Source organism: Cinclus cinclus, chromosome 1 (assembly GCF_963662255.1).
Source record: "Cinclus cinclus chromosome 1, bCinCin1.1, whole genome shotgun sequence".
Classification (NCBI taxonomy): domain Eukaryota; kingdom Metazoa; phylum Chordata; class Aves; order Passeriformes; family Cinclidae; genus Cinclus; species Cinclus cinclus.
Window position 1 is genome coordinate 24,479,938 of NC_085046.1, and position 23,580 is coordinate 24,503,517.

General features: G+C 35.9%; 1 protein-coding gene across 1 annotated transcript in view; it reads right to left on the reverse strand.

The window, feature by feature from the left end:
- SLC25A13 (solute carrier family 25 member 13) overlaps positions 1–23,580 on the reverse strand; it is a 102,561-nt gene that overhangs the window by 21,974 nt on the left and 57,007 nt on the right. The window contains exons 6-13 of the mRNA XM_062495123.1: positions 19,966–20,112; positions 18,222–18,360; positions 17,291–17,384; positions 17,035–17,119; positions 14,799–14,883; positions 14,181–14,339; positions 7,418–7,470; positions 6,387–6,467 (exon numbers count right to left, since the gene is read on the reverse strand). Of these exons, the coding sequence (XP_062351107.1) occupies positions 6,387–6,467; positions 7,418–7,470; positions 14,181–14,339; positions 14,799–14,883; positions 17,035–17,119; positions 17,291–17,384; positions 18,222–18,360; positions 19,966–20,112 (843 nt within the window). The remainder of the gene's footprint in view (positions 1–6,386; positions 6,468–7,417; positions 7,471–14,180; positions 14,340–14,798; positions 14,884–17,034; positions 17,120–17,290; positions 17,385–18,221; positions 18,361–19,965; positions 20,113–23,580) is intronic.

The window sequence follows — 23,580 nt, forward strand, 5'->3', positions numbered from 1 at the left end:
TTACTTTGTGCAGCTCGAAAAGTGAACACTGCTAGAATCACAGTCTTGTTAATGTCCACAGGTACATAAAATGTAAAGCAAGCTCTGTCAAATCCTCACATAAAAGTGCTCATAAACAGAATTGCAATTAGTCTGAACAGAAGTACATTCCTGCCGCTGCATCGGGTTTCCAAGACTTACATACAAGTTGTGAGGACTGCCCTACAACAGAATATTAAAGACCTGTCTAAACAGAAACAAACAGGAATACGGTTTGTTTATAAGCACTGACCGAGTCTGCAATGGGAAAAAAATTCAAATTGTGGATATTTTCCACGTTATAGGTAATTCACTTCTCAGAAGCCTAGCCAAAAAATCAAAGTGGAGCCTACTTGATTGGCATTATAAAAGCAATTAACTTACAGACCTGTCAAATCTGTTAATGTTTGGCTCTGTCTGCTCTACTTGTCTATTTTGACTAGATGTAGAATCATTTAATGATTTACAGACCTTTCAAGTCCTAAGGCATGGTAGCTGTATTAAAACTGTGACCCATTATTTCTTGATCACATCATAAATTACTGTGACATCATAAATATCTTCCTTTTTCTCACAGAAAGCTAGATTTTAATCCCTGATTTCAGTTCAAGCCTTTGTTTTTGGATTTGGGGTTTTTCTGAACCTACACTGGTAAACACTGCAATATTTTAGTGCCAGTAAAAGAAGAAGTAAAAGGAGAAAGGGATGTGTAATAAAATATAATTGTCAAAACAAATCCATGTTTTAAACTGCAGTGTGCATTCACATAAAATTCTGCAGTCATTATTTCTAATACAACAAGAGAAAAACCAGTAAGATTCAAATTGAATTAATATAAATTAAGTTTGTTGGAAAAAAATGGACTTTTTAAGCATTCAGAATTGTTTGGTTGTGGAATCAGAAAACTATCAACCTAAACCTAGGCATCCCTCCTTGTTTTACAGTTTGAAATTTTTCTCTCTCTCTCTTTTTGTTTTCAGGGAGAATGGAAATGGAAAGAAAGAGGAGAGGGAAAGCAAAATGGGAAAGTATCTCTAATTTGTTATGGAAAAATACTTTTTTGGGGAAAAAAATGTTAAAATTAGATTAACTAATGCAAAAGGAAAATTCAAAATTAAGTGAAATCAAGTTCTGCAAAATCCATTACTGATTTGGGGAAAGACCAGTTTAAGTAGGTATGACTAGGTGAAAATTTCAGCAAACTGTTATTTTAAAAACAGCCAAACCCACAAGGAAATATGGGGTGAAGTCAAAGACAAGCAAGAACTTTACACCAGTAACTTTCCCAGCCTTTGGTACAATCTCTTGGAAAGGGCTATCATGTTACTGTATGTTGCTTTCCCAAACCTCATCATAAGGCTTAAATCTAAAATTAGATGAAAATTTATCAGATACAATTAAAACAAATCAGTGTTGAAATACAGTGAGTTTTCAAATGTAAAGTAAAATTTAAGTCCAGATCTAGCTGGGATTTTTTTACCAAAAATTTACAATTAGTTTAAATTATTTTCAGCATGCTGAAAATAACTACAATTACAGTGCTTCAGAGAACAGTACTACACTTTAAAAATACCTAATTAATTACAGTATGTTCAGTTACATTATATTCATTATGTTAAACAGAACTTAAATCTAATTAATTTATTGAAAAACATAAATTTTATGCACCCAAAAAAAAAAAAAAGCTTTAAATTTAACCAAGGGAAATAAGCACATATTAGGAGATTCTGAAGTTTTCCTTAAAGCAGATGTGAGAGCTGGGCATACACAAGCAGGTACAACTCCCCTTGAAAGTAATGGCCCCAACCACAGGGAGAACAGATCTCTGAGAATAAATCTGCTAAGCATTCAAGAGACATATGCCATTTGCTTTCAAAGGTCATAAGAGCAATCATCAAGATGACCATCTTCATTTATCTATCTCGGTAAACTAGACAAAAACTTTTCTGGGTGACAGCAGTTGTTTGCCTTCTTTTCTTACCCCAGATAAACTTGCAGGCATTTCTTTTTCCCCTGGCATATATAATATACAGTTAAATTCTACCCATAGCTCAGCTTCCCTTGCCAAATACAGTAGAATGTTAACATATTTAGGTTTCCTAATAATGAAAGCAAGAATGGCACCTTCAGTCTCCTTTAGTCCACAACTTCCAAATGTCTGAATTTTTGCAAGCAAGAGATCTAAATGTGGGAAATGCAGTTTATACACCCTCTGTCTCCACTGCAATGCCATGAAGAAAATGTAGCTCAGATGTGTACTTATCTTTATTACTCTCTGAAACATAAATGTTTTAAGTAGCTTAATAAAACTATTTGCACTGGATCTGTTATTTGGCACAATTCACATGGAATTTCACATCACATTCTTTCATAAAATTAATTCTGGGCAGGATTTTGTATTCCATCTTAACCGTATCTAATTTTTATGTTCCATAGCAGAGTTGAGGCAGCCCAAGCAGGTCCAATACATTTTAACTTTATTATGATTCCTATAAAGTCTCTCAAAATATGCCTAAAATTGCCTTGATAATTTAAACAAAAGCAGGATCTGTATGGGATCTGTAATTGTACTGTGCTACATTATTTAAGCTGGCTAATAGTGAGCACACACTGAGCAGCTGGGAAGGAAAAGACTGTGTGCTCAGAAGGAGAAGGGAGAGCAGAAGGAAAGGTTAATAAAGCAAAATGTAGTTCTCTTTTCTTGCTGAAAATTACACCTCCTACTTACCAAAATCATTGTATTAATATATGCAGACAAGGCAACATACATTATATAGTGATTTCTTTTCATGCTATAATCCTTCTTCTGTTTTTCTTAGTATTCTTTTAAGTTTTATATCGTTCTTTGTTTTGCATATTTGTATCTCCTTTCGTTACACATACTTGATTAAATGTTGAATTGCTTTATTTAAGATATTAAGCAAAATGACTGTCCCTTAAAAAGTTAGTATGAAAGATAATGTCTCAAAACCCCAAATACAGTATTTATGACACTTTCACAAAAGGAGTTTTCCATGTATTGGTATAACTCCATAAAATAAGAATAATATATAATGCTATATACAAAAAAATCATGCTACTTTCAATAGATGCTCGTAAGTGAATTAAGATTAAAAAAAGCAGGCAGCTAAACTTGGTATGACTTAAAATTATTTTTTATTTGAAACATAAAATCAAGTAAAAGATCATGAAATAAAGCTTCCAGAAATGTCAAGATTATTGCCACTGTAAAAAAGAAACATTTCAAGTTGTACTTACAGCTTACACATCCTTTTATTAAGGAACTCCAAAGGTATGTTACAGCATTAGCAGAAATCAAACCTAGCATATGTGCCCATTTTAATTCAGTAAGGTTAACTCAGCTTTGTGGTTCAGATGCTCAGCAGATCTTTGCTCTACAGCATCATTACACTGTGCCTTGAAACTGAAGCATTTTACTAGCCTCATAATGAAATAGGATTTGCATGAGTGATGCGAGTCCGAAATGTGCAGCAGAGATCAGAGTTCAGGGTGGGTGTCAGGCAATGTGCAAATCTGAAAGCTACATGCGTTTTTATGGGTAACAAATACTATAGTCATTAGGAAAATTTCTTACAAACAAAGGAGATGGAAATCTCGTGTTAGTAATTTACATAACAGCCTTCTGTAAGTATAAAGGTTATACTTTTAATTGTATTCATGGGGGTCTCAAAAAAAAAACCTCAACCAACCTACTGCTTTCATCTTCACGTAATAAAAAGCTATGAAACAGGCTGTTAACTGAATTAAGTGTCACAAGGTCATGAAATAAAAGATCTATTTTCTTCTTTTTTTCTTTTTTTTTTTTTAGGAGAGAAAACAGTTTACAAAACAGAAAAAGACTTGTTCAATGGAACAATCAGCTTTAGTTACAAGTGCAAAAGTCAGCCATGTGTACTAATTCACAGTAATTATGATGCAAAGTGAGCTCCTTGGAGACTTAAAAGTCAACGCCTGGCAATGGTTGGGCAAACAGCAGAGTGGAGCTACTCAGGTGATACTGACCCCTTCAAAGCCCTTTGTGTTACTGAACAACCCAAACTATCCAAGTATCTGCTTGTCCTCCCTTTCTTAGGTATTATTACTATGCCATACTCTCAGGGCTGCTATTTAAAACATTACAAACTAGCATGCACCCCAGCACTCAGCTCTAGCATAAGCAATGAATACACTTGAAGGAAACAGAAGCACCGAAGAAGAAAAACTTAAATCTGTGTTTGTAAAACAATCCCAGCTGAGAATTATATATGGAAAGCAGCAAGGTGATAGGGCAACTGTCTTAGAAAATTCATCTTAGTCGACTTCCCCTTTTTAGACTAACATATCATGCCCTCCTGTCTTCTTGCCTCCCACATAAGCGATTACTACATTGTGAAATGAGGTAAAAATCCAAGACTGATAATTTTCGAGCATTCAACTTTGTCCATGCTGCTTCCACAGTGAAATCACAGGTTTCACAATGGCTTGAACGGGGACAAAAAGTTAGGCCAATACAATGCTGAAAGCTAGAGGAAAAAGCATGTCTTTGGCATCTCATATTTAACACTTATATTTACACCATGAGAGAAAAATCCACCCCAAAAAAATCCTAGGCACCACTGATAATGAGAGTCTCTGTTGCTAGTCTGAATTGGGTTTAAAATTACAAAAGAACCCAAAGACCACCTGCAGAAGAGACAAGTTGCAACCTATCTACTTGGCACCAAACTATGCCCTTAAGTGGAGCACGATAGTTAAAAGAAAATCAGGGCATTCTGCCACTGCACGTCTACTGCTACAACTTCATGCAGCATCTCACTGTTAATATAAATTTAGGACAAGCCAACATTTACAGCACATTTAAAATAAATCTCAAACCACCTATCTCTTAGAGCAGATCCTTAGTTTACAATGAACTGCTAGCAATAAGCTTGCTACAGCATTCTCATGAATGACAGGTCTCTGTAAAGAGTGCTTTTGTACTGCATTAAAAATTTCACAGCAGTCTGTAAAATAAAAACTCTAGATCAAATGACATTTTAAATGAAAATTTTGCTTAATTCTCTATGGCTGCTATGTTCATGAGACTTTTTATTAGTGTAAGGGGCAAATACTTTTTACTCTGCAAGCGCTTTATTGCATTTTTCCTTCATTTACAGCATGCTTTTTATTTAGGGCTTTAGAGACCCACATTCTTCTCTCCCTCCCCTTCTTTTTTTCTTCCCTGAATGCTCCTAAAGTTACAGAACAAGGGGATCCTACCTGGCAGTCTACAACAGGTCAGTGATCAAACAGAAGGAGCAGTGAGACAGCAGCCAAATCCTGCCCCATCTCCTGAGAATTACAGAAAGCCAGGGCTTCTCAGCCTGCAATGCAACCGAGCCACTGCACCCTGAGGCTCAGATAATCGTAGTTCACTTTCTGCAAGCACACACAGCACAAATCTCTGCACCAACTGAGGTTAAGACACAAGCATTTTTTTTTAAGTTGCTGCTCACTGTAGTTTTCGACACAGGTAGAAGTTGCTTGAAAATGTGACCTCATCTGTCTTATGACAGCAGAAACAAAGATAGATTAAAAATACACCAACATTGCTCTGCCCCAGCGATCAAAGCTGTTTTAAATAAACAGTGCTCTTTATCTGTAAAACGCACTGGTCTTTGAACAACTATTCAATTTACCTAAAGTATTTACATTTGCTTGAACAAATCAATACACCAGATACAGTAAACTGTAATATGAACAGACAGAGCTAGACCAAGTAGTGAAGAATTATCATTTACCCAGTAATATGCCAGTTCTTCATTAAGATACTACTCTGTGAAAGGAAAACACTCTTAAAACCTTAGTGGGTTATAAATACAGCCTACATTCAGGAATGCATTATGCACTGAGTTAACATTACACAGCCTACGTCTCCTATGAACTCAAAGAAGCATGAGCAGTCTTTGCCATTTCAAAAAGCCAGTATCACTGCAAAAAGTGAAAATTAGTGGGTGCAATAGCACATCAGGAAAGAAGTGACGTGGTAGAGTGGGTGCCACAAAGTAGTAACTAATTATTAACTTCTGGAAAGGTTAGCATGAATCCTCTTTAGGCCTTAAGTTACAGCCAACATGAATAAAGACACATTCTTTATTAAGGAAACAAACTCTAAGCTGTGAGAATTACAGAGCGCAGTTAAAAGGCACGATGCACAGAAACGTTTACCCTTTCATCAAGAATGGCTGGCCTATCTAGGAAAGAACTGAGATGCTCTAGGAGAGTCTGCTCTTCAGCTGGATCTGTGGTTAAACAGAAGCCTTAGTCCACACAATTAATCTTATATGCACTTTCATGAATGTCATATGAAGGAAATTAAAGATACTTACACAGCCACCAGCAAGAATTTCTGCAGCCAGCGGGACAGATCCATCTTTAGTCCTAAACTTATCTCTCACAAAATCATTAACCTTAAAAGACAAACATTTATGAAAGCTGATAAATTAAAAGGTCAGAGAAAACACTCATCAGCTCCAAATTCTGTGCAAATGAAAATGCAAAAACATCCACTAAGCTACCAAACTACAAGATATCAAAGAAACCAATCTTAAGATTTTACATTAACTATTCTAAAGCTATGTTCTTCCTTCTAGCAAGAATTTGCAGCATAATTCAAATATTTAGTACTCCAAAAGTAAATCATCACTAATAAGGTAATTTTTAAGATCAGAAAATTATAAAATACATTCATATTTTAGAAGTGCTCACTATATTAAAAAACATTAAATAAAATTTAAATATTCAATACTAAGCTTTAACACAGTAGCAATTCAATTAGTAGCATTATGTGCCCTTTTTTTTAATACATATACTAGCATTGATGAATACTACCTTATCAGTGAATAAACAATAAATAAACAATGTATCATGATTGGATTATAATAAGAAATTCTTAAGTGCCTTAAAAACACTAAAGAAATAACAAAATTACAGAAGTAAAACATCTAGAAAAATTCACACAAACATGTTCCTTTCTTATCTACAATTCACATGCTCATGTTATCCATCTCCTGCTGCATTAGAATCATGCAACAGGAACCATATGGAGATACAAAAGCAAAAACCCTCCAATAGCTATTCTGAATTGATAAGAAGTAAAACCAAAGGCCTATGCTACTTATAAACAAGCAGATGAGCTGAACAAGTGGAGTGAGCTTGTTATAAATTTGGAGAGAGTCCAAAAATAAGTTTTCAGTAAAATTCTTAAAATGTACACGTACACCTCTGGATGAGACTTGTATGCCACTTGTAACTGTTCACAAGCCAGATCTTAATAGCTGCGAATTGTAATTTGATGCATTTTACAATGTGGATGTGAAAAAAAAGTGAAAATGTGAAAAAAATCAATTTACAAACTTACAGTAAGTTTTATGGCCTTCTCTGGTGCTACTCCTAACAGCTGTGGTAACAGACCTATAACACAAAGATAGAGAATTCAAGGCATTGAGTAACTTGGTATTAAACAAACAAATCAACAAATGTATGTAGGGACCAGCACCTAGAAACAGGCGATTTTAAAGCAATTTTGTGTTATTACATATAATGAGAGTACTTAAACATTCAATTTTGAGAACAAATTTTGTGCTACCACTACAAGTGTTACCACTGTCTATACATATTTGTTTCTTTTTAATTCATACTTGCTTATTTTATGTTTAAACACTAATACAGATTTGCCAAATATGTTTCAGTACTGTACTAAACTGACTTTTATTTTCTGCATCTTCACACAAAAATCGAGACTTTCTAATTAACTTTGTGAGATACACAATGCATCCACATCAATAGTCAAAACCCCAGTACCTTTTTCTAGCAAAAACAATGGCATCAGATGGTAGGACTGAAGGGGATAGGAATCAAAATAATGCAAAACATTCAAACATCTATGACTTCATTTTTGAGCTCTTTGCCGAACTAAATCATCAGGTCTTAAAACAGACAAAATTATGTTCCTTTTTATGCAGCTATGGAATTTTCTATTTTATTTTGTTAGAAGTGATATGCTACAGAACTGGAAGTGTGAATTTCTGATTGTCAGCTTCGCTTGTTTGAAGTGAATGGTCGATATTTTGTAAACATTTGAATGACACAGCCTAAAAATAGGCAAAGCTTACCAAAAAAGCCTGAAGCTAGAATGGTGTTGCAAGCATTCATCAGCATAATGAAATTAGGACACCATTCAAAAATGTGAGAAAATCACCCTAGCTAGAGCTCCTGGTGCAGAGCACTTTGTTTTAGCAGCTCAGGCAGCATGTTTGGGTACTTTCCACAAAGCCTGACATTTTCACCTCTCCATGGTTTTATTTTGTTGAAAAAAAAATCACCCCACAAAAAAAACCAAAAAACAATTAAGTCTTAAAAGCCTGCTGAAAAGCATTTTCTTAAAGAACTAAATATCAAAATAACACAGAGAGAAATGCACATGCTCTGGTTTAGTATATTCTTCAATCCTGCTACCATCCACCAGCTTTACTGGTTCCTATTGATGCTCTTAATAAGGAACTGACATTGAAGAAAAGCACCATTTGGTTTGTGGCAGCAGGAGACCCAACCATATTTATATGCTGATGTCTTTATACAGCTGATGTACATATACATGTAACATTTATCCAAGATAACTATGTTGCATTATGATCATATGACTGAATATTCAAGTTTAAAAATACAGTAGCACTAAGTTCATATTCAGTTGCTCAAAACCAAAAGAGATTCTGTAGAGTAAGTTAAATTTCAGAATCTGAGTTTCTTAAAAAGTTTTATGTGTACCAGTGACTTGAAACCAGACCTCAATGAAAAACCATTCAGCCATTCAGAATTATGTAATTAAATTTTACATTATCTGCAGCACTATTAGGGAAACACAATAATATAAAATGAACAGGATCTTTTTCATTACAAAATTATCTTTGTAACTGATATAATATTTACAACTTGCTATAGGACATGTGTGGCTTTATATAGACATTACGGCAAATGACTTTATATCTTCAGAGATTAAAAAATGTTCCATATACTTTAAAAGCACATTATCTAATCTTAAACTGAATCCAGTAAAATTAAGAAGGTCTGATATAATAGACATAATTCCAAATGCAAAGGCCATTAATTTTAAAACCACATATATGTGTATTGTGTATTATTACACCCAATTACATATACCATGACTGTTGAGTCATTTTATCAAATAAATCACAGAAAAAGACATTCTAAAATATCAAGATAGGAAAATTATAAAAGTAGTCCAGTTGATGATCTGCATAAACCTCCAATCTTGGAAACAACATTAGTAGGACAAATCAAATCCATTTTCACTGAACTTATCTGAAGATGGCCCTTTTAATCATTTTTCAGCTCCCAAAATTTTGCATTTGTAAAAGCACTTGTAAAGTCATAAGAAAAAGAGGTTTATCTTGGCACAATTTTTTTCCCATCTGGTTCATTCCTTTTGTACTCAAATCTGAATGGGACTGTTACAACTCAAAGCTTTCCATAAAACTTCAGGGTAGAGAAGGATTAAATAGAATAGGTAGCTATTAAAAAAACTCCAACACCAGAAAATCCCAACTGAACAACCAAAACCTAGAACATTTTTCTCTTTTCCTGCCTGTATTTCACATGATTTTATAGCATGAAAGTGCTTTGTAAGTTTAATTACAGATAATGCTGAATATATCTACTGCAAGATAGCTGACAGTATTCTGTAAAATGTAGCATGAATTTTAAGACTAGGTTTTATAGCCTTACCAGGTACCAGCTTGGCCTGCTGTTCCCAGCATCTTAGGAAGGCAGAAGCACCCTTCATTTGATCTCATACCTATCTCTTAAGTGGTACCTGTACATTCTATGCTATGACCATCAAAATTAAATTTTATTTTCTTTATTGTTTTGATGGGAGCCCTGAAACACTGTCGAAAAATTTCTAAACATTATAAAGATGCTAAGTTTTGAAAGAAAGAAAGCACATCAAAGGCCCCATATGAAAATGTCATGTTTCTATTTGGGTTATCTTGACACAGTGGGAATTTCTCAGTGTTACTATGCATTAGCAGATCAGCAGTATGACATATACAGATGGAGAACAGGCTTAGAAATGTATGACAGTGTCTTAAAAATGCATGTCTTTTATAACATCAGAGCATAATATCTTGCACATAGGCAGCCTGCTAGCATAGTACATAGTAAACACATTATTCAATGCCTTTTTTTATATCCAAGGCTTTTTAGCAGCAATTACAATGTACCACTTCGTATTTGACACACTGTCATAGTGGGGCTCTCAGGGAAGGAGAAGGTGTGTGCAAGAGAGAGCATTTAAAGCTGCTGTAGGGTTTAGGACACCCTACAAGTAATTTTCTGAAAGCAATCTAAATACATTGTGAATATATGCAACAGCTCGTCCAGCCCAGATGTACTGATGACACTGAGAAACAAAACTCTTACTTGGCCAAAGTAGTTCTTTAGATGTCTAACAGGGAAGCTTCAGCTTCACACTGTGTAACAGATGTGGTTTTCCCTTCATATTAGGAAAAAACAGTGATTGAAGGTTTTGATGCTCAGTCTAGAAAAAATATTTGAAACCATTAAGGCATCCTAAAGGAAGGCAGTAGTGGAATACTGCCACATTTTTCCATTACAGGATCCACACAATAAATAGACAATTAATCACCAGTTGCCATTCAAATATAGCTCCCTCAGACTGGAAATGGGGTATTTCCTGAAAATTTTGGGCTTTGACAGAATTTGGGATACAATAGGCTTGTAGTTGCAGTCTATAAAAATGGTATTCCATTGTATAATTTGGAAGGAAAGCTTCTGCCACAGTCTTTTTGCATCATTAGCATGGGAGTCCATCAGTAATAATGAAGCTGGATGATGAACAAATTATTAAAATCTAAATTAGGTGGCATTTGGAGTCACTGCAGGGCTAGAAGCACCATCAACAGAAATAAAACTAATAAACAAGCTCCTGAACAGTTAATGATCACAGATGACAGTGTCTTCAGTAGCATTCCCTGTCTTTTCTGTCCTCTAGGCAAAGTGGCATTATCAGCATGGCTACCAAACATTTTCCTAAACTACATTTTATCTCTGGTATTTAAATTTCCCATGAAACTTCTATCAAGTATGGGTGAAATAATCTCTACTGGATGCACTGCTTGTCCATGAAGCACTCTGTGAGTGATCAGGTGGACTTCTGATTAAAATTCTATTATGACATATAGGTGGCCTCATCAGTTGGAAGATGCCTTGACAAATTACAGCTTTCAAAATTTTCTTAAATTTGCATGTATAAAAGTACCTGTGAGTTTCTAAATATGCATTTCAGGTATAAACATAGACACAACAGCAAACTACAGGTATATGAGACAAGCATTCTCTTCAGCCATGCTGAAAGACATAAAAAATTTACCTCAGATATAGTCTTCAAAAAAATGTTAACAACACTGCATTCATACAATGCATATTATAAAGACTCTACAGAGGTTTATACCATACTTGGTTTTGTTTTTGTTTTTTTAATCCAAGTGTTTTCTCAGTGGAAACATTGATTGTAGTTAGAACTAAACCAACATCAAACCAAATTTAGTGCTCTCTATATATCCACAAGATGGTGTAATTTATCCTTATCTGAGATGGTGGTTTAAAACATGGTTTCCAAGTTTGGGAAAAAACAGTGATACAAAAAAGAAAAATCAATTTACTTTGTTGGATGGAAATATGAGCCTTTTATTAAAAATATCATCTGAAATGGCTGAGTTCAGAGTAGGGAATTTCTTATTTCTTTCTTGAAGTGCATCATGACAAAGAGACCACTTCTCTAAATGTTTCTAGCACAATTTTTAAAAAGCTTCTGCATCTATTCAGATAAGGAGAAGTCTCCCAATGATTACTCCCTTATTCAGTGGGGACAAAACCACCCACATGACCTAACCCTGAACAAATCAGTCGAACAAAGAATTGCAGCGACCAATGAGTAGCAAAAAGTACACACACTCTGTAGTGTGTCCTACCTAGTGTAGGATTCAAGATTAGAATGACTCTTGCTATATATTTACTGCATTACATGGGGTAATTACACTAATCTATAAAATGCTCCTTTCAAATCTTCTTGTCCTCTCAAGTTTAACCGGAAACTTCTTTCTGCACTCAGCTCCTTAACTTTCTTCACAATCTCTTAGAAAGTAAGCAATAGTCCAAATTTACAGAACTGCACAGAGGGAGCTCCAGATTTTTAAGCAGTTTTCTCTACTTGCCTCTTTAAAAAGAGCTAAGTTAGGGTGCTCTTTAAGGAGGGAATTTGTAGAAGCACTGGTCTCAATTTGCCTCTAAAATGATGGTGTTCTACTATATAATCCAGAAATTAGATTATTGGCCTGGTCTTAGAAGTTCAGCTCCACCAAACTGTCTGAGGTTTCACTATTCGGTGTTCCTTGGAAAACTGAAAAGTAGTAAAGACAATGGGGAATGGAAGGGCAAGTTATATTGATGAAGTTTCCTAAGGCTCCCTAAACCTGGCAATGAAAAAAATCATTCAAAATTCAGGACAAGCAAACAGAGTTAAGTACATGCATTTATGACATTTCTGAGTTTTTATCTGGCTTTTTTTCCCCCAGGTAAAAAAAAAAAAAAAACTAAATCACTGTCCTTCAGAATTTCAATAAAACAGAAGGAGGCCATAGTAGAATTCTGCATATTTATTCTTTCAGGATGCTGGAAGAAGCAGACAAATATTTGCAAGGAATACATTTGATTCTTTAGGTAATAACTGAGACTTTGGAAATACTCTGATTGCTATAAATCCTTACAAAATAGAGACTATGTTGGTACTCTTTATTCAATTATTATGTCTTCTCCAAAAATGGCCTCAAACTCAGTCAGTAATGAGAGTCTTCCCACCTCCAATTATGCTGAAATAATTACAGAGCCTGTATTTTGCAGAGGAGCTAGTTAGCCAACCCCAGGAACCCAGGCCATTTGCTGTAGTGTGCACACCTATCTCACCACCTAGTTTTAACATTGTTTCCCACATTGTTTCATGAACTGTTACTTTTTTTTAAAGATGCACATAGCTTTGCCAGTTCATAACTATATGTTACCAAAATCCTCTGTTCTTCATTCCTTACTCAACTGCTTTTAACAATTAATTTCTTTCATTTAAACAGTCTTATTTTTACAAGTGTAAAGAAGTTTCTAAGCAAGCTAGCTAAAAATTATGTTGGTAATGCAAGTTTCCAATTCTCTCCTATGAATATGGCAGAAGGGGATAAAAGATCCCAATAACTGTGACATCAGAAATATAATTAACTCTGTGACAGAGAAGAACTGGAATCTCATGCTGAGGTTCCTGATTCTTTATGATTCCTCCTGAGTTACCTGAACTGACACCACTGATGCCACAACTGGGGCAAAGATACAACAACAATCAAAAAGAAACCAAAACCAAAACAAAAACACCAAAAAACCCACCATTTAACTTCAGGAACTTATTTAAGATATCCAGAGTGAGGACAATTTACATGCTGAACAGGGCCAACAGATCTTGGAGCTTTCTCCATTGCATGCAAAGGGAGGTTGGAATGGGTAACTTTGTAACTTGGATGTATTGGTTACATATATAAACCAAAGTGGGATGAAAGCCAGTGAATCACTCTGGCTGACTCCAGTGATAGACTAAGAAAAGGTATACATAAAACTTTTACTATTTCCAATGATTACTGAAGCAAATACAACTGGTTCAGAGAGACCTTTTTGTCTCTAAAGAAACACAATAAAAAGTACTCCAAAGAACAAAAAAACACAGATGATCTAACTTCTTACCAAACAGGACAAAATACTCTTTGCACTAAGCAGTGCTAAGGAAGTGAGAACTTTACTAACAACATATTTTTGCTGTAGGAAGTTGCTAATGTTCCCCTAAGGCAGATGAGAAAGTAAAGGACAGAGAAGTGCTACAGAAATATCCTCACTACAGTGAAGTTTTAATTATTGAGAAGTTTGCAAATCCTTACCCTGTAACAGAGAAGAAGCAAACCTGAAGTCTGAACTAAAAAGACTTTAAAATCCAGTCATACAAAACTCTTAATAATATCTTATCATTAGTATATAACACCTTTTAAACTTACCTCGATAAAGCCCAAAGAAACCTTCATAACGTAGCACTTTCTTGAAACAATCAAAGCTGTTTTTATACATAAGTTCTCCCACAAAAGAACCTGTAGAACGCTGGTTTTGCATGCGAGTCTTCACTAAATCAATTGGGTAGACTGCAGTGGCTCCAACAGCTGCAAATAAAATTCAAGATATATGAAAACATGATTTTGCATTTGCACTGTTTGACTGCAACTGTCATCTTTCACATTTACATCTAACATATCAGTTATATCATTTTTCTTCATGATATATTCTTGATAAAATAAACTACCTCCCACAGTTTTAATCAAATGCACTTTACAGTCCTACTTCATTATTAACTTCATTTTCCTGAAATTTGCTTGGGAACAAATCAGATAGCAACCCCACCTGGAGACTCCAACAGCTCATAAATTCCCAAATTCTTGTAGACCAAATGATCCTTTCCCCTCCAATCTTACCGTCATCCCATCCCTTAGACACAGCTCCAAGGGAAAGTGAAAGAAGCCTCCCACACTTAAATGAGAGGCAAGGGGAGAAGAAGGGCAAAAGAAAAGAAGAAAAAACCCAAACAGTGAAGATGAATATTCTTTTGCTCAGCCATGACTAACCTCCAGCAACTGAACCCAGGGCAAACCTATATGCTGATTCTGCAATCTGGATGAGAACAGGTCGAGACACATCGCCTGAAGCTTTCTGTCAAGGCAGGATTTAAAACAAAAGAGAATATTTCATGATCAGACAGATATAAGTATATGGATACCTGGAAAAAATTCCACAATACACTAGAAATTTTGTTCACAGTTGTTACTTCTTTTCCATTGATTTCTAAGTGTCATATAAGGCAGCCTCTTCAGATTGGAATATCAAAGAAAATAGATACTACAACAAAATTATACAACTCTAAAATCAGTGGTCTAAATGTGGTCTAAATGAGGGCTTACATATTGCCTCTTAAGTTATTAATTATCTACAGCTAAAAGCAACTCCAACTTGGAATTTATTTCTACTGTTGCGAAAACCAGGTATACCTATTACTTGACAGGCTACCAAAACAAGTATGCAAGCATTCACACAGTTTAGCTGAAGAAAAATAAGGTTTCATAAAGCACCCCCATAATTTCATTTTGCTCACAGTCTATGAGTGCAAGATTCAACACAATGAAAATTAAATTTCAGAAGTGTTCTGGATTAAAAATTGCTATCTAATGAAAGAAAATAATAAAGAAAACAAAAATTCTGCAGGGGCATTAAGTCTTTCACACTTACTAGCACTTTTTGCAACATGTTCTTTTTAGGATACAAGTAAAGCAACAAAATAAAAATATGCATACATTTTCCTGTGTTTAAATTTTAGTTAATTCCAATACAGGAGTTAATTCCAATATGGGAGTTAACCACAAAGAAATTGAAGGTATCAATGTAGGTGAAAATCTTTTCAGTCTCAGTATCAAGCAGCTGACATTAAAGAGGAATTGGGGGGAAAAAAATAGAAAAGTGGGACACATACACAGAAGAAATGGTAAGATTTAAGTAAGTTCATTGTCCTCACCTCAGAACAACACTCTGCTCATGGTAGCAGAGACAGTGGCCCCAAAGCAACAAGTGAGGAAGCTGCTACTTTCATCACTCATTTTTGTCTACCTTTTACTGCCACCTATTGTAACTCACATTACTTGATATTCAGCCCAATGTAAATGCTTTTAACTCCTTTAGGAGTCTTCTAGGAATAGATGGTGAGTTTTTTGGGAGCCAACTCATTTGAATTTATCCCAGCATCATCACCATTTACTCACTGTTCAAACAAACAGAAAACCACCACCCTAGATACTGTCTTGGAGTGGCGGTGGGGGTGTTCACATGTAGGGGAGGCAGGAGAAGAAAAAAGAGAAGGAAAAGAGATGCATGTGTACACACACACACTCACAGAGGCCTGGCTTATGGCCTGGTAGTCCTAAAAATGTAGCCTGGATCAACTCATTGTGGTCAAACTGGCGTCTCTGCACAGACCCAGAGCAGGAAAAAAGAAAACCAACAAAAAACCCTTAGTCTCACAAGACACAAAGTTAAGACTGCCTTAAAATAGAGAGAGAGAGAAACAGAGGGTTAGTTTTCAATCTACCTGTATAGAAACTTGTGTCAAATGAAAATATAAAATATAGTAAGATAATAAGAAAACTAAAAGATCAACAGGTTTGACATTTAAAGAATACTCCTATTTCCTTTTGCCTCAAAACCAAAAAAAAACCAGTCTGTTTGTGGTTATACCACTGAAAGTAAATATCCTTTGGGTTTTGGACATGCAGAGAATATTATTACTTCTACTGAAACTGTGATGTTAGTCTATACATAAGCTCTCCTACTTTGATATTCAGCAGAGCATAAAGTGAAGCGGAGAACACAGTGAAGCCAGGAACACGCGTATGTGTTCAGAACAAGGGCTGCAATTTCATAGGCTAGATGCTGAATTTTACCAACCATATTTGAAGTAGAAGTCTCTTTTCCTCATTAAAAAGAACACAGACCAATGGTATCACAAAATATAAACACCTTAATTAGGCATGTATCTAATATTTACTGAACGGATGACACTCTTATCCATTTTACCTTTCCAAAGTAAATTACATTTGACCTGACAAAATCAAGCCCAAGAGGAAGGGGCACAAAGAAGACATGGCAAGAACATGACACAGATTTAAAAACAAATTCTAACAAGATGATACTCCTCACAGTCATTACAGAGCACAAGAGAAAAGCAACTTAGATGACAAAAACAGGAAGAGGTTGGCTGTCTATTTACCTGGCACTGGAAACAAATAATAGCATTGTGTTGGCTTCTGTTCTTACCTGCCTCTGAGCCTCAGCCAGGTTGTAGGGCAATGTCCCTTCCTCCAGAGGAGCGATTCTTTCAATATCAGCTAACGTCATGCGCCTGAGGAAAGTAATTCACATTACTGTTTGCTTAGAGGTTGGTTTTCAGATCACTAAAAGTTACCTGCACGTGGTCACTACACTACACTCTCCTGTTCCCCAACATCACCTCCCACTCCTTCCAAGAAGTAAAGAAGAGGAAAGAGGGGAGGATAGATAATTCTCCACTTACCCCCTTGGCTCATAAAGATCTGCTAACTGAAACAAGATGTCAACTTCCATGGGTGTAACCTGACCAAACTTCTGGGCTGCCAGAACAAACTCCTCTGCAACAGAATAAAAATACAGAAAATTAAATGAAATCAAACCAGAAGAAATAATCCAGAGCATCCCAAAGTTGCACTATATTTTAGTATAAAGTAGAAGATGCTGGGGAGGTGGAGGGGAGAGAGAAAGGGGACTAAATTGCCCAACATAGAAATGTTCCTGTCACTACATAAACGTGTGCTTTAAATGGTCTGTCCTTCATGCAAGTAAGTACAACTCTCTGGTCTTAAAGCTTAGTGCTACCAGCAGGATTTAGGATATTTGACATACGGTATCAATCAACTGCAGGTCAGAGGGAAAAATATAAAATAAAAAGCAAACAAAGAAAAACCCCCCAAAACAGGAGTCAAGAGATGTGGAACTTTTCATGCATAGTCCCAGGAGGCCACATTAATGAAACTCTGGTGTTGCACAGGGAATTCTCTATAAAAGTGGTTAGATATAGCAGATAACATCTTGTTCCAAGCTTGTAGATCAGCTTACTGTGCCGCCAATACAAGTTTATGGAATTCTTCAACTACCCTTGAAGGTCACTTTAATAGGCTGCCAATTTGGCAGGAGTCCTAGGAAGTTTTTTAAACTTTTAAATATCTTTACATAGTTTCCTCACCCTGCCCCCACCACCAGTTTACTAGGACCTTTTTCTGATTGAAACAAAATGAAAAAGCTGGAGGGTGGACTCCAACAGGACTGTACAAAACTGAGTGGCAAACTAAGGAATGGTAACGAGGAAGGCCTCCCCCTCCACCACCATTGATTTAAAAGCATACAGATGAGGTCCTTCCCTCCATCCAAATACCCAAGGAAACTTCCAGACTGCAAATATTTCTACCAACCCTTAGTGACTTCCACATCTTTTCTATTTCCAGCCAGAGTACTGTAGATCTTTCTAATGAGCTCCATGTTGTTAAGGAGAGAATTAAATCCATTAAAATAGGAAAAGCTGACCTGATGGGAAGTGGTACCTCCAGCAGCCTAGAGTACAGACAGTAAAAGAGGAAAAGAGAAAAGAGATTGTTACAAGACTAAAAAAACCTTGAAATAAAAGTTTTCAAACAATGTTCTTTTACAAGAGTGACAGCAGCACAGGCTTGCTTTAAAAAAAAAAAAACCTGCAAAATAAAGAACTTTAAACTATGAAAGATTCTTATGTTACTGAAACTAATCACGACCAGAATATAAAACTCTCCCCACCCTACAAACCTAAACAAATACACATGCAGGATTATAACAACATAACCAGTAGTAATTTAAAAAGTTCAAGTTTCAGTACTGCTTCAGTTGGAAATGTTTCATAAGTTGGCTTATTTCTAGTAATGAGGAAATCTCCTTCTACATGTAAAGCATATTACTATACAGAAAATTTCAACAAAACCAAAACATATTCTGAAAAAGGTCAACTGAAACCCTTAAATTCACAGGCATTTTGAGTCATGGAAAACCAGCAGTAAGCTCTCAGGCTTATATCAGGCAGTCAAATATAATGGGAACAATAAGGTTCAAACAGTTACTCATTTCCAAATGAGAATTGAGCCTAAACCTTTGTTTTAAAGTGGTGTTGGGTCTTTACACCAGATAATAAATAATAAAAGATAATAAAAAATTATTGAATCAATTCACTATTTAAATTATAAGATCAATGAGCAAGCAAATGTCTGAAAAAAAATATGCATAAGCTTGCCAAAAGTTAACTGCCTTGAGGGATACTCAAAAATCTTATCTGATGTTTTATGACAGAGCATATGACCCAGGAAGGCTGGTAACAAGGTTGTGAGGGAACCATGGAAGAAAGTCACAGGTCTCACTGTCAGTCCCTAAATCTTCTGGCTATGCTTCTTGCTGCATGCATCTTCAAATATTCTGGACAGAGTTTGCACTCCTTATCACCTCACACATCCCTCAGAAACTCTCCCTTGCAAGTCAAAGCAGAACAGACCTTTAAGCAGATATTCAAAACAAGAATATGGCCGAGGTTTGGATTACTTGGAATATGTTGCTGCAAGTTCCTAAAATTATAAACTGTGGTCAAAACCAAATGTACCTCTTTTCTTTCTTCAGTGAAATTGCAGAATTGCAGTATTTAATTCAGTTTATGCACTCCAAACTGAGACAAAATATACAGTCAAGTGTTACACCTATCAGTCAAGATAGAGTGAATGTTCTTGGTTGATGTTCCAGTTCATACATTGTCCCAGGTACTTCAAAATTACACTGAGAAGCTTAGAATTTACATTACAAAGCAAGTTCTTTGAGGATGATGTCCTAAGTGGGACGTAATGGTGTTCAAAAATATTTGACACAGTCTACTATGATGGAATGGCTGGAAAAAGGAAAACTCTACATTTGTAGGCCATTACTAAAGTCCATCTACATGCTTTGTCTTTAGCCTCTGGAAACATAGAACACTGACGATATATATTCAGCAATCATGGGCAATTTTCATAAGTGTAGGTAATAACTGCAGGACAAAACATGCATCTTCAAGCTGGATTACACATCCTGTAGTGGTCAAGGTACATAAGAAAAGGAACCCCATATCTGTATCCCAGGTCTGCCAGCTGGGATACCAGAACTACTCACAGCTACTAGACATTCTTCTACAAATGGTGTCAGCATGTGTGGCCGGATAGTGACCATAATGTCCCTGAAGTCCATAGCTGTGACTTTTCCAGACTGAGCATTGTCTCTCTGTACAAAGGCTTGTTTTGCATGTTCTAACTGTATCTCCTGAAAACATATGGGGGGAAAAAGCAGTTAGGTTCAAAGTCATCACCTTAACAGTTACATTTAATATAAGTAATACAATCCTACAAGACTCTCATACCTAACAAAACAGGACTACATGTAATCTAATTTTAATTGGCTATTGCATGTATATTTTATGTAAATTTCAGCCTTTTTTATTCAGCCTTTCCTATGGTCTCCATCACTGACCTCAGCACCTAGGACAACATCATGATTTCTTTGCTGTCTGGACATTATATCATGTGATTCATTTCACTGAGAAATGGAGAACACATACCAACACACCAGTACAAGTAATCTCCCACTTATGAACAATAAAGCTTTCCATGATGTGCATTATCCAGTTTATTGCACGTATCACAGCAGGTCAAAATACTTTCTGTAAAAGCACTCAGTATTTCCTGAATGAGGACAATGAAATCATCAGAGATTTCCATGTAGACACCTACTAATCTGGAAAGTATTCCCTCAAAGAATATCTTCATTTAAAACATAAAGTTATTTGCCTACAAAAGACAACAGCAGTTTAATTTAGAACTCCTTGTTACATGACTGATTAAAGATCAGTTCTCAGTATTCCAGTAGTAGTAACAGTCATAAACATTATCTGATACAACCACCTGATAATCTCAATTTGTGATTCAAATATACTACTGAGAGATAAGAGAAGTAAAAATATATATAATCTCTCAAGCTGTATCTTTTCCTACTGTGACCTTCACCTTTCTTATATTACTGTTAGGCTGCTTTCTCTTTTTTTTGTCATTTAAAAGGAACACTCCTGCACAGATAGTAACTGGATATTGCATATGAATTTTTGTACAGTTCTACGGGTTTGTAAAAAAAAAGAAACACCTTTGGTGATGTAGTTAGACTTCCCAACTGTATTTTTTAGCTGAATAGAGGAACACAAATCATTGCCATATATTCTCTTTAACTTTCAAGGATTATAAAAACTTCTTCACTGGAAAAACAGTGCTTATTCTGAATACATATTTATAGTCAGTTATTAAGAAAATGGAGTCAGAGCAAAACTGTGTCAGTAATACTGAGTAAGTCTTTCAGTGGAGCATGATACTATCCAAGTATTTCCATTATATTTGCAAATACGCCTTAAAATACTTAAAATCCAAGACTTGAGCTAATCAAGAATCACCATCATGAAGTATTCACAGTAAATATGATCTCTTGTAAGTTGATATTTGTGTCACAGCAGCATTCAAGGAAATAAAGAGTGAAGGGCTAAAGGCAAAATCAGAGTAGGATCAGACGTGCCACAGGTCTGCAGATGCCATTCCTCCTTGCTTCTATTCACTCAGTTCATGCTGTCACTCAAACCATGCTTGTGTTTTTATTTCAGCCTTCTGACTTCGTTAATTTTGATCCTAATTTCTAATTACATCACTGTACCCTGTATGATGAAAATTTGCTAATATGTTAGGCAGAGGGTGGAAAGGGCTAGGGGGAAAAGACTGATCAATGTTTCACTCCAGAATTAATCTGAAATGTCTTCTTTTGATGGGAAATGCTGGTGGGGGTTATAATTTGAAGTGGAACAATTTCAGTTCAGCCACATTTTCTTTACATTACAGACCCCTATGTTGAAGTGTTGCAATTCAGCAGTAATACTGACACTGGCTGGATGCAGCCATGCACGTTCTTACTTCACTCCAATTGAGACTATAATTTCAACAGAAATTTGGAAGGAAGCAATTTTGGAACGTTTATGGTGAGATGAGCACAAAAACACAAAAAGACTTCGTCATCTTAAGACAGGCAACTACTTGGGAGGCAGAGAGCTCTGCAGAGGTGTTAAGTATAATAAAGCTTGTATCCTAAATACTCATCACCTATCAGGTAGAAACGTATGAACAACTGAACAAAAATGTTTGTCATTAAATGGAAGTACCACCAGAAAAAAAAAATATTTAGCAGAAGGATTATGTGGGAAACAGTGAATGTTGCTTTCTTCTCCTTCCCTCATCCGTTTTAACCACCAAAACTGCTGACAGTGTTTCATTGGCAGAATCTAGCACTAAAAGGACATGACTCGCAGAAGTCCAATCTGTTCCTGTCTGTGTACACCCATCAGTGACCACTGGTGTGACCTTGTCTGACAGTGATGTCTTAGCCACAGAACAAAGCAGGGCTCGTGCTCCAAAGAGGTGCATCAAGGGCATGTTTCTTGTCATCACCCTGGTAACTGCAAAAAGGCTGCTAGTACTACAGTTGAGAATAAGCCAAAACACCCCATCCTCTCCTTGCTAACATGATTCTTTCCAATTTCCTTGGTAAACTGGAACCCACTGGAGAGAATTATCCCACTTGGTTAAACACATTGTCAAGATCTTGGTGCTGCCATTTACCCATCTTCTTGTCAGCCAGAAAAGACCCATTTAGTTGTAGACAGACAGCAAAACAAAACTGAGAATGAGATGATGTCAGTCTTCTGAAACTCCCTATTCATACGTCCTCCTTAGTTCAGAAACTAAGTTAGAGTTCAAAATGGTTTACTCATACTGCACACATGGATAAAGAAAACTGACCTCAGAAAGGTAGAGACTTTTTAGGCTACAGTTATTTTGAGCAGTGCTACACATTTTCCTGTTACACCAAGAAGAAAGAAGCACAGGTATGTTCAGCCACATGACATTCCCAAACCATGACCATGGAGGGCAGCAGTATGGCACACCAGAACACAGAGACAATCACATGGTAGCAAACTCAGAACTAAATTCCAGACAGACCTATAAAGTCTGTCACAAACAAACGAGACATACGTCCCTTTTCCAATCACTGCACAGTGCATAACAATGCAATAAATTCCTTATCGTGTTTACTTCAAAAGAAAGGCTACCCATTCTCTCAGACTCCATGCCTGGAAGCTGAGACAACTCACAGCATAACTATGTTTCAAAATGAGCTCAGTAGCTACTGGTAATTTATCAGGAAACTATTTATGAGATGTTTGTAACATGGTGTATATATGCAGCTAATATTAAAAAATATCACCTTAAAATGAACTGAAAAACAATAAAACAAAGCTGTAGTCCTCAGAGATGCTATGTGTCTTGCAATAATTTTATTATTTTATTTATATTCATATATTTTATTTCAGTCCCATATTATTTTACCTAGACAGACTAAGGTTTAAAGAAATACAATCCTCATTACTTTGCAATACAAATTACACATCCTAAAGAATCTTCTCCAACTAGACTTTCTGTAAACTTAGATATACATAGAAAACAAGCATCTTCCTTGATGCTGGAAGTCCAGAATTCCCCCAGGTAGCATAAGACTTCGTGGAAAATTAATTCCTACATCATGGCACCAGAATGCTAATGAAATTATTTCCTATCTAGAGATTTTACCTCAGCTTTCACTAACAGCTCATTAAAAGCTTCTTTTACCTTCCACTTAGATAGAAATTTATGTTTGCATTCCATC